This window comes from Hippocampus zosterae, chromosome 14, assembly GCF_025434085.1.
Source record: "Hippocampus zosterae strain Florida chromosome 14, ASM2543408v3, whole genome shotgun sequence".
NCBI lineage: Eukaryota > Metazoa > Chordata > Actinopteri > Syngnathiformes > Syngnathidae > Hippocampus > Hippocampus zosterae.
Genome location: NC_067464.1, coordinates 6,072,059 through 6,084,476, shown reverse-complemented (window position 1 = coordinate 6,084,476; position 12,418 = coordinate 6,072,059). Strand labels below are relative to the sequence as shown.

Here is a 12,418-nt window from a genome sequence, read left to right as displayed (position 1 = left end):
TTACGCTAAAAACAAAACACCAGAGCTTGTTAAAATGAGTAAAATAAACTGCTGGAGATGCAAATGACGGCGGCCTCAAAAGTACGTTCGAGACAACAACTCTGCCGGTGTTCTGGATTCAAGTTATGGCTGAACACTCTGAGATAGCCACAATAGCACTGTTGCCATTTCCGACATGCTACCTGTGTTCTGCGGGGGGTTTGTGCAGCAACGGCGACTAAAACAAAATGACGAAGTAGATTCGACATGAAGCACACACTTCAGGTGTCATTGTCTCCTATTACCCCGAGATGGGACCGCCCGCTTGCAGAAAATCAAGCTCGGCGCTCGCACTGATTCATCATTGTGGTGAGTTAAGATTTTCATGCACTTTGAACTTGTGTTGTATCGTATTTTGAAGGCATTAAGGCCGTAGCGATCAGAGTGTTGCGGCCAAATTTCTCGACCCCCCAGTGTTCATGCAGCTCTTAACACATTATTTTACAGTATTTATGCGCCACACCTTAAATGCCGGTCCATGAAAATATCGTCTGACGTAAACCGGTCCGTGGGGCAAAAAAGGTTGAGGACCCCGGTTCTATACTACTAAACTATAAATGTGTGTGAAATATTTTATGAAGACTAAATGTGCTTCTCCTTGAGAAAGAACAGCCATTTCAGGATGATTCCTGATGCAAAACCCTCAAGTTGAGTAATTGGTTTTGATTTATCTTGTTCAATTTGAACCTTCTTTTTATATATGTACTTTATTGTAACATTACGAATGAATTGTAATCAAATAGTTTTTTTCTGTTGTAATTGTTTCTATTGAATGGCCCGATTCAAAGAACAAGCGGCCATCATTTTTCCGGGTTTGTAATTAAGACAACCGTATCGCCAGCTGGCCACTGTTTTTTTTTTTTTTGACAAACGTTGTTTCAGCACACTGGTAACGCGTTTTTAAAGTGGACCTCGACGAATCACTTTTCATTCATTTTTGCCATTACTTGTATCGAAAGTCAATTCTAATCGTGATCAACATGGCAGGATCGATGTGGTTTTTTTTTAAATCGTGGTGGCGAATATCGCTTATGACAGCTCACACTTACTGGATATCTTCTCACACAACGGGTAAGTTCGAACTCTTTTTTTGGGTCCACGGGAGGGGTTATCTGAGGACGCTGACGTGTGTATTGGGGTGGGGGGGAGTCTGGGGCGACGGCACGTGTCGCGTGTGCGTGGCAAGCACGCTGCCTCGAGGGGATCTCCCATGACTCTTATCTCAGGGTCTCCAGGGACTCCATTTTGGCTCCTCGTTTCTCTTTGGGTCAGGGGGGGCAGGGTGTTAAATTAATAAAATTCGTTAGGCGACCTACAGAAGACGAGGCAAACGCAAATTAGCATTCTTTTTTTACCATTCAAGATGAAATGCATTTGTATATATTTGCGTTTGATGTGCATTAAACATTTTTGTACTTTCCATTAATAACTTAATACATAATTCTCACCTACTCGGTCATAAAGATTTACATGTAATACTGTTATCTTGTGTTAACCCACTTCCCAAATATATATATGATCATTGTGTGTGTCCATTATAACGATCTTTGGTTGTAACCATTTCCAGTAAAATGGCCGCCAATTGCAATGCATAATTGCATTCATCTTTGCATAAGCTCTTAAAATCATCCAGCGACCGAGGTCCTCTCCTCTGCACACTGCTCTTTAGCTGACTTCACTGATTTTCAATTGTGTTCAAGTCTGGGGACTGACATGGCCATAGAAGGAGCCAGATTCTCTGTCTGCCGAACCATTTGTACAATTTTCAGTGTGAGACTATGCTTCTGCGATTTAAAAAAAATGCATGTATTTTAACTTTTCACACAGGGCTTCCTTTAATTGTGTAGGGCACTATGTGTTTCTCACCGCAATAAATGTGAACGTCTAGAACACTTGAGTCCAACGTAATGCTCACTTTTGATTGGCTCTTGTGTTGTTGTGCTCAGAGTTGGCCCGCTGTCAAGTTGAGAGGTGTACTTCATATTTTGGTTACGCCAGTTATAATGAGCATCTCTCGATATTTTGCTTGGCATTGTTCCAGCCAGATAGTGTGTGTCTGTGTGACAAGAAAATGTCCATGTCTTTTTGAGCGTGTGTGTACGAGGTACAGCCCTAAGTTAGTGATCACACTTTTATATTGGGGATGTTTGTTTTTCCGACGACATTTTAACGCCGCATAAAAGAAAAATGCTAGGATGAGCTCCTTTCACCCTGTTAATATTAGTTGTTGTACACACAAAGGTGTGTGTGTGTGTGCGTGCGCGGTTCCAGACTTGGCGCGCCGCAAGGTCATGCTTGTGCTTCATTGTGCCTTCATTATCATAAGGCATCCATCTCTTTCTTCCATTAGTGATGCTTCGCCATGTCGCCTGCGCCGACCTCTATTTACATGACTAAATTAGATTGATTTGACTCTGCTGTGTGTGTGTGTGTGTGTGTGAGTGTGTGCAAACATAGGTCTTCCAACAAATAAATAATACTGATAATTGATGTCAATAGTAATTAAATATGTATTATTTATTTTTTTCCAGAGAGAGTTGAGAAGTACTTTAAGTGGTTAGTTTTAAATGTGTCAAGTATTGTGTGTGTGTGGGTGGGGGGTGGGGGGGGGCATAATATTTTACTAAAATTCAGTTACTGCATATAACCACGCAAATCTTTTCTTTTTTGGAACATCAGTAGTTTATTGTCTTTTGAGTAAACGAAGAATGCAGAAAAATCCAACACTTTGAATAGTTCGGAACTATGCTACAAAAACACCAACGTTAGGCTATGTTATTGCGATATACAGTGGTACCTTGACGTATTGATGTTGTCCAAATCATTATTCTCAATTGAAATGAATTGAAATTCAATTAATCCGTTCCTTTCCACCCAAAACACAAAATTATAAAAGATTTCTTTTAAATGAAGAAAACCAACACTCTATTGTGTAAAAACCTAACCAAAGAGAATACAGTGTAAATAAATAAGATGGTCTTATAAAGCGTGTGTGAACCCGAGCCCTGCACATTTACAGGGGGCGTGGCCCAGCAGGTGCCGCGGGCGTGAATTTTTTAATTTGTGTTTAACTGTTTGCACTGTTTAATAAATGTAAAGCATGACAACGATGAAGCAATGACAGTCAAAATAGTCTTTACGTTTTATTCCTTTTGAGGAAGAATGTTTACATTGGACGCTATTTTAATGGTAACGTCATGGATGCAGTTCATTTCGCTGTATTTTTCTAGCTCTAAAGGTTTTTTCTGCCGACATTACTAGAAAGATTGCGATGCATCATAAATGGTTTTCCTTTAATATATCATTATGTTACAAGGCAATGTGTTAAGAGCCCCAAAAGTCAGGTTATTTCCCCATATGGACAATATTTGCATTATATTATGCAAAACATCAGTGCTCCTTAACAATGGTAATAATAATGTGTCATTATGATTTATGGTAGTAGTGGGGGGGGGGGGGGTGCTGTATATATTATTACATATGGGGTCACCTGCTGTCTAACAACACCCCCCCCACCCGCCTCCACTTTTCATTTCAACAGAGAAGAGGTGGGGGTGCCCCAATTCTATAGAGCTGCTGTGCATAATGCGCAGACAGTGAGCAAGATGGCGGCTTGGGGGGGGGGGAAGCAGTTGATGACCTCGACGTACTTGCCCTTCCGCACGCGCTCATTGTGTGCGCCTCAAAAGGGGCGTCAGGAAATCACAACATAAAGGCCAAAGCGCTGCAGTGAATGCAAGCGCACCGCTCCATTGTGCGTTGAATGCTTTCGTGTTAGAGGATTGACGGCAAAGTGCAAAGCTGCTTGGCCCATTTCCTTAAAAAAAGAAAAAAAAAGTAGTAACTGTATTCTACTCAAAACATGGCATATTGAATTGATTTAAAATAGATTGGGGGAGGGTTAAAATTATTGTAGGATCAATAAAAAAAATGTTGTTGCTATTTTTAGAAGAGTTCCGCCAAAGTTGGATTTCATTTTAGGTGGGCAAGTTGGCCACATCAAACGCTACTGCGGGCTGAGTGTGGTCCACCGACCGTAGGTTCAAAGAGCATGCTAATGAGCACTATAATTGTTCAAATTAACAAACTAAATGCATTTTTGCTTTAACTGCTTCTCTTTTTTTGCATTAAAAAACAAAGAAATGGAAATTTGATGCATGAAATGATTTCTTTATTGGGATTTTCTTTTTACATCAAACCACAAAAAAATATGAAATGACAAAAGTGCGTACACAAAAAAAGTCAAATAAAAAGCATGTATCTTTAAATTCTTAAATTTTTTAAAATTTTGTTAAACATGGATTGAAATGCATTGAAATTAGTCAAAATCTATTTTTTAATTGTTGAATTACTTCAAATATTCTCAATTTTATTGTTTATTAGAAATACATTTTTTATTTTACATATATTCTTAGCATTTTCTTTCATTTATTAAATATTCTTAGCATTTTCTCTCAATTAAAACTGAAAACTCACAAAATTTGGAGGTGCATTTTTTTTCCCTTGCCACAATTTACATTTTTGCGCATGTAACAAATAAACCGGCCTAATTTTTTTTCTCGTAGCGTTCAATTTTTATTTTTTTTTTAAATCCTCTTTCCCACTTCTAACCTTGTGTTGTCATGACAAGTCCAGCAGGCATTGGCAGACCTTCAAACTGTCCCGCTGTCACCACATGCCACCCCGCTCTCACCCCTACCTGCGACCCCTCTGCCCACTTGGCCCGAACTGCTAACCTGGTTCTGACGGCAACATGACCATTTCAGTGTCTTTCGCGGTACCGACCGGTATTCCCGCGTCAAAGCCGCTTAACCTTCACTGCGCCTTTTGTGTGCCGTGTCCCGTGGGCGGCCGATACGGACGTGACTTCCCGCCGTCAGGTGAGCGAAGACTGTGGCTTCTCTCTTGGCATTCACCGCGTGCCTTAATTGTATTGAAATTAAATCAAGGTCCACTGTGAACACAAAGAGCTCAAACCAAACACCGGAACCTCGTTGACGTTACTCGCCGTTGATCCATCGGGACGACGTACATGAGCAAGTACGGTGGGGACGGGAGGTGGGGGATAGAGCGGGGGGGTAACAAAAGACATGCATCCATGCAAGATATCGCGAGCTACCTATTGGCGGCTGGAGATGGCCGAGGCTGCCTGCTCCCATTCCTGCACACGACGCCATCATCTCCTCCCTCGCCCCCCCCCACAACCGCCGCTTAACATCTTTATGCGTCGCATCGTTACAGCCGGTAAAGCCGCGTCGTTATCTCCCTCATCCGCCTCCCTCCCTCCCTTACGTCCTCCCACTCTCCCAGTCACATCTCAGCCGCTAACAAGCTGGAAATAAACAGAGGGCAATGCTGGCGTTTTAAGCAAAAAAATGTCAGTCCACTGAACTTTACAACTTTTTTTTTTTTAAACGATTAATCGGTTTACCTAGAAAAAAAATAACAAATGCACTTGTTGTCATATCCCAGATGAGAGCAGGAGAGGAGGCTGCAGTATTTCCTCTCGTTTTTGGCACATCCGTGGTCCCGATTCCGCATCCCGAGGTTCCTCTTGCTCGATTAAACGGATGCTGGGATGGTGGACAACAAGGGATGGGAGGCATGCAAAAAAACAAAACATGTAAGGGAGGTTTAAAAAAAATGACGTGTATATATACATATACACCATTGTGTAGGAAAAAATCCATTCAGGGAAGGGAAAAAAAAGCCCAAAAGGATACATATATAAGCCGAGAAGGTATATATGTATGCGCATCCGAGGGAAGAGGAGATAAAGGGATGGAGGTGGAGGAGGAGGAGGAAGAAGAAGAGGAGGAGGAGGAAGAGGCGACTGGCTCGCGCACAGACACACTGCGCCGAGGCGAAGGCACGAGCGGCAATTTATGCTTTCTGGTCGACACTACCCCCCACCTCATCAACACACACACACACATTCACACATAGACAGGAGCGTCCCGCCCCTATCTGCCCCTGTCCCGTACTGGATGCGTGGCCTATCTGATCAGTGCAGAGGGATTAACCAACGAGGCCAGCTGGCAGGGATTACACAGGAAAAACTGGGCTGGGGGCGGGGTGGGGTGCAAGTGACTATGCGATGGGGTAGCACCGTCTTGTGTCTTTACATGCACATATATGTGGCGAGGTACATGCGCGGCGTTCATACCTGCAATTGTCGCGCAACGATGTTGATGGAAAGGGGGTTCGGTCGGGGAAGTTCACGTACTGCACGTCATCCATGTGAGGGCAACGTCGTCATCGGTAAATGAAGGAAAGGACGTATTGGCTTCGCCGCGTAAGAGGTCGCACAGTACAAGAACATGTTGGGTTATATGTCGAAGAACACGTCGGGTTCTCTGTGTGACAACGTGGGAGGTTGACAAATGGATGAGAAGTCATTAGGTCCACTCTATGTGAAGATGCATCGCTCTAGATGCACGGCACGAGATGAGAGGAATTTCACCGCGAAATAGACGCGATGCACCGTATGAGCGCATAGGAGGTTCATTCTTTTTGGCAAAAAAAAAAAAAGTGCTGGGTTTACATTGCGAGAACGTCCTCGTTTCAGTGGAGGCGGACGTCGGGTTCACCGCAGGAGAGCGATGAAGTGATTCATTGCACTGTGCGATGACGTGAGCTGCGCGCTAAAGATCCGGAGAACATACAAGGTTCGTCTTAGGAAAAAAATCGTAGGTTTTTTTTGGGGGGGGGGTGCTTTTATTTTGTATGTGGAATGATTGGGTTCACTGTACAAGCGTAAACTTGGTTCACTGCATGAGGAGCCATACGCACGAAAACACACCAAAAAAAACCCTTTTCTCCTCACTTGTTTATAGTACAGTTTGCCCCCGATTTGCTGTTATCACAGTGAATGAATATCAAGATTCAAAACACCCCACCTCAAAAAAAAGAACTTCGTTCACGGGATTTTTGCAGTATTACGTTTACTTAAGAAATATGCAAGGTTCAAAGCATTTATTTTGGTGATTCATCAATTAATTCTGTTCAATGATCCTTCTGTTCAAAAAGAGGACATCATTTCAAATTTTCAGCGGCGAAAACACTCAAAAATATCATTTTAATTCCGTTTCTACTTGGGTCCCTTAAATATTAGTAAATATCCTAAAATGATTAGCATTATTACTGTCCAAAATAAAAGCGGATGTTTGCAAATGTCTTACTTGGTTCTGCTTCCATATGGCACACAACATAAAGCTGAGAAGGTTTCCCGTCCGGATCATTTGGACAATTTCAAATTAAAGGCTTCTGAACAATAAATCGGTTATCCACGATAGTTATTGATTAATTTGGTCACCGATTAGTTGTTGATCATAATGTATGCAGCAGCAACAACAACATATTCGGTTCATCGTATAAGAACCTGAGAATGTATGAGGTGCAAGGAGTGATTTGTGTTATTATTATTTTTTTTTTGCATGTGACAATGCTTGAAGGAACATTGAAGCAATTGCCCACAGCCATGAATGTCGAAACTGCCGGCAACAAAAGTGAGAACGCCCCAACGTGAAACCGGGGCCCAGTTAGCATACGTACGCAAGTACGTTCACGTCCAAGTGTCATACATGTCAGTGCAACGGCCGCCCTTTTGCACAGCACGCTTGATAAATGGATATAAATGCGGCAGGAGGCAGCACCCGAAAGGGGAGGGGACGGTTGGGGTGGGGGAGGGGGGGGGGGTACAGTGAAGGGAGGAGAACCCCCCATGGGAGATGGGTTGGGGGTGGAAATGGGACGGTGGGCGGCTGGGCTGACAATGCAAGGTTTTGCCCCCTGACCCCTTCCACGCTCCATCATCCGTCAGCTGATCGCGGGAAACCGCACAGCCGCAGGAACAAAAGCCCCCTCAAGCACCCCCCCTCCCACCGCTAACGTCGAATCGAACGTACCTCCATCTCATGCTTCACTTCCCAAACCTTTACAACCGTATTGCATCCATCTGTTATGTTAACGCAGGGCGCCGGATTTGTGTTTTATCCCCTCCACCTTTTTTATTATTTTTTTTAAATCAAGTAATCAAGGACGGTAGTAAATTTATGAAAAAATATGATTTAAATTCCATGCATTTTGTTTTCGGCTTGTACTGCACACACAAGCTCCTGATTTGTTGTTTTTTGTTGAGGGTTTTTTCATGGCATCCGTATCGGTCGTTTGAATTTTAGTGCTGCTGCTCAGACCGCATTTTGACACAGACACACACACACACACACACACACACACACACACACCGTTTTACCTCCATTTTAGTCAAGGCGTTAAAAATGTCTGTTTCGGTGTGGTGCAGCCAAAATTGTCCAAATTGATCATATTGTTTTATAAGCGCAAATAACATCGAGGTGCAATTTTTCGCTCGATCTGTGTCGAGTGCTACTATGTCGCTAAGCATTGTTGCAGGCTGTCGACTGCAGTTTGAGCTACAGTGCATAGGGCGGACACACACACATGCAGGGGCAGGCATCCAAGTGCTTCTGTAAAATCAAAGCGACATTTTTAGGCCCTCAAAGACGACACAAAATGGCGGTTTTCTATAGCGCGTTTAAAGAATAGGACATGGTGGAGCAGTAAAATTAGCTTAGCTCTCCGGCGTCAAATAACAGGGGAAAAAAAGTCCTGACCCGTCCTTTGATGAAGGGTGTTACATTTTTTTTTCCTTTAATTTGGTAAGAACGATGAATGGATTTCTTTTGATTCTCCTTATATGCTTTTTTCTGGATTACACTTTCTTCCTTCACCTTTAGAAGACACTCATTAGAATATTTATATTTTAATCCAAAAATACTACTAGCCCCACAATATAATTGTAGTGCATTACCAGACTTGTTTTACTCAACTTTGCCTTTTTTTTTTTTAACCTCACTGTCATCGTATATGGAATTATACACAAATGATATTTCATTGCATGTCCGTGTAATTTTCACCCATACACTCTAATCATTGCCTTTTGATGCTAATGGAAGGGAGAAATGACAAGGTGTTACTGCTTTATAACGTGAGCGATGGTGTCCAGTTTAATTTCGCCAGATGTGGTTAATTTTCCTATGTGGGGCTAGAGCCGAGCACGGGAGGGTTCACCACGTGAGAATGTCCCAGGTTCACTGTCGGAAAACGTACGCTGTTCACGCCATATGAAATATTGAGACAGACATTTAATGAGGACGTATTAGCTTCAGAGAATAGGCGAGCTTGATTGTGTGAGAATCGATTTGGATGACAATGCACAGGGGTGCAATGTATGAGAGCATTTTAGGATCTGTGTAAGGGAATGTTATGCGAGGTTCCATTTCGGGCTCCAGATTTACCGTGCTGAGTTTTCATGTTCTCCCCGTGTCTGCGCGGGTATTCTCCGGGTACTTCGCTTTCTTCCCACGTTTCCAAAAACATGTATGGTAGCTTCATTGAACACTCAAAATTGTCCTTACGTGCGACGGACAGTGTAAATGGTTGCTTGTTGACGTGTTCCATACAACTAGCCGGCGACCAGTTCAGGGTGTAACCCCCATTAGTGCTCCAGAACGCCCGCGACCCTGGTGAGAATAAGCGGATCACAAAATGGATGGATGGATGGATAGATAGATGAATATATATGAGTGACATGCAAACTTTATTAAAATATGTACGAAAGTAACGCAGTGTGGCACCTGCATCGAACCATTGCGTCAGGCAGCGCTACGAGGATTGCGCAGTGCTGAGTCGCATCGCGTTGATCATCCCGATAAATGCACAATTATATACTAATGGTTCAACGATTCTCTTATACTCCTGTGCGGTGTGCTCAAATAGTTTCATTGATCGATGTTATTAGCCCACATAACTTTATTTTTTTATTTTTTTATTTTTTTTGTGCGTTGTTGTGAAAGTGACATTTTGTTGACTGGAACTTTTTCCATGTTCAGTTCACTTGTAAATCATAACTCCCACCATATGGTGTTGCAGGATATGTGTGTGTGTGTATATGTGTATATATACCTACAGTGTATATATATATACCTACACACATATATACATATGTATATATATACACACACACATTAGTTTAACTGTAGGACAACACCCTTGGTTCTCTCCATGAGAACACGCAAGCTTGACCATTTTGAGGATTCCCATGCAGGAAGAAGTCGGCGCTTCGGACTCGAGCCGGGTGGAGATGAATAGAGCGCAGGGTTCGTCCCCACTTGGGTAATCCGATGGAGAGATTAGCAAACAGGCAGCATTTGGACGGGATTACGGAGTCATTAGAGAAGGCTGGTGCTCCAGAGCCTCACTCATGTGTTAATGTGGCTTTGCGCATCCTCCGTCTGCACAGATTGTCTCCCACATCGGCCGCTAAATACTCTCACAATATTAAAACGGGTCCCGCGTCCCGATTCGTGTTCCGTGTTATTAATTTGGATTCAAATCAATGTTTAAAACGCCACAAGTAATTTGTTTCTGGTCATTGGAATGACTCTCGTCCTACGGCAAAATGGACACAAAATATGAATTTGACTTATTACAAATGTACAGAGAAAATATATGGGAAGAGATTATAATTCTTTTGTGCTGCAACACTGAATTGAATTCACGGGGTTGTTTTTCATGCGATGAAAACAAAATGTCTTATTTCATTCAGTGTACTTTTAAAGAGTTATATTACAAGGTATATAGCCATTGATTATTTTGATCTTCTCCACCCCCCCCCCAAGGGAGTTTCTGTAATATATTTAAATATATGACTCAAAAATGTCCTCCGTACGTGTGCACTACCTATGAGTGCAAGCCATATTTTCTGCATATTTATCCCATCCATCCACCTCAAATAGCATTCTCCAGTCCACCGAGAATCACTGCACTGGATTAATATGTGAAAAAAAATGCTATATGTAACGCGTTTGGTGTATAGCATCCCATCTGCAGCAGTTTTAATACAAGATGAGATGTTTAATAATGCCAATAAACAATATCGTTCTTTGAGCCTGCACAGCTGATATAGGATGTAGCGTGATTGGGATGCCGCCATTTACATGATGATGACGAGCAGGTTTAATCAGGATTGCAGAGTGTTTGTGCGTGTATTCTCTTGTGTGTGTGTATGTGTAAATGTGTGCGATGAATAGCTACAGTCTGGTACATGGATTTCTTGTTGTTATTCGTTGTGTAAATATTAGTGCGAGTATGTAGTGGGATGCTTTGTTCATTGATAGCCGATCATTTCAGTCAGCACTGTGTGTGTGTGTGTGTGTGGGGGGGGGGGGTCACCAGTGTCCATGTGCTGCGAGGACCACAATATCATCACTCTTACATACCCCTCCCCAAATAAAATCGGCACCTTTGGTGAGCCTTTCTGCAACTTTCCTTTCCGCAACAGACACAAAAAAATAATCTGCCAGGTTCTCCCCCAAAATAACAAAAATCATGCCGCCTCTGCACACACCGTGCCCCACTTCCCTCTCCACCATCCCCCTTCCAGCCTCCCTCCCTTTTTTTTTTGTCAAATAAATTGCTATGTGACCTACTTCCCGTTTTTGCACAGTTCCTCTCATGTTCACATGTTATTGTTTGACACACGACTGATTCGCTTTGGGGTGTACAGTGGAGAGGAAGCAATAATGACGTCAAGTGTCAAGAAAAAAAAAAAAGAAATAAAATATGCAGTGCTGTGTAAAACTCTACTTGACCTTTTTCACCCCACCCCCTCAAAAAAAAATCTGTGTTAGGGCAAAAGTACCGCTAAACCATTACAAATGTATGTTGCATCTCATGAATAGTGGACAGTGCTGGTCGTCACATTGAGTGCTTCTTAAAATGATCACCACTCGCCTTTTTAGTTTTTAATTGTGCTTGTAAATAATGAAACTACATGGCTGACATAGTCCGTGATGAACAATAACGCTCCCGGAATGTCGTGCAGGCAAATCAATTTTGCAGCCTAGTTAAGCAGAAAGCACGGCGCTCTGTTTATTTATTTATTTGCTTGCGTACTTACGTACTTACTAACACTAATAAGCGCAACTCATTTATAGAATTACGATGCATTTTGGGAACTTCGTTAAGTTCGGTGTCACCGTACATTAATAGACGGTGAGCTCAGAATGTTTCTGTTGTCCACTGTAGGTTTAATATCTGATTAATTGTACGAGAAATGTACTCTCTTAGACCATGTAAGTTTCATTCCATGTGAACATAAGAGGTCGGCTAGATGAGAATAAACACGATACGACATGGAGTTCACTGCATGAGAGCATCTGAGGTTTACAGAGAACACCGATGACAACATAACACAACTAGTACCCAAAATCTTCCGTTCGCTAATCGCGTTGACTTTTTGTGAATCACTGCCAATTTCTTGCCTCTGGCGTTCATGCACTAAAAGTTGATGCGAACC

The 12,418-nt window shown here is 42.5% G+C and overlaps 1 protein-coding gene across 1 annotated transcript in view; it reads left to right on the top strand.

Moving 5' to 3' along the window:
* Nucleotides 1-56: 56 nt before the first annotated feature.
* Nucleotides 57-12,418, top strand: part of msrab (methionine sulfoxide reductase Ab) — a 50,294-nt gene continuing 37,932 nt past the window's right edge. The window contains exon 1 of the mRNA XM_052085439.1: nucleotides 57-348. Within this exon, the coding sequence (XP_051941399.1) occupies nucleotides 291-348 (58 nt within the window). The 5' untranslated portion in view covers nucleotides 57-290. The remainder of the gene's footprint in view (nucleotides 349-12,418) is intronic.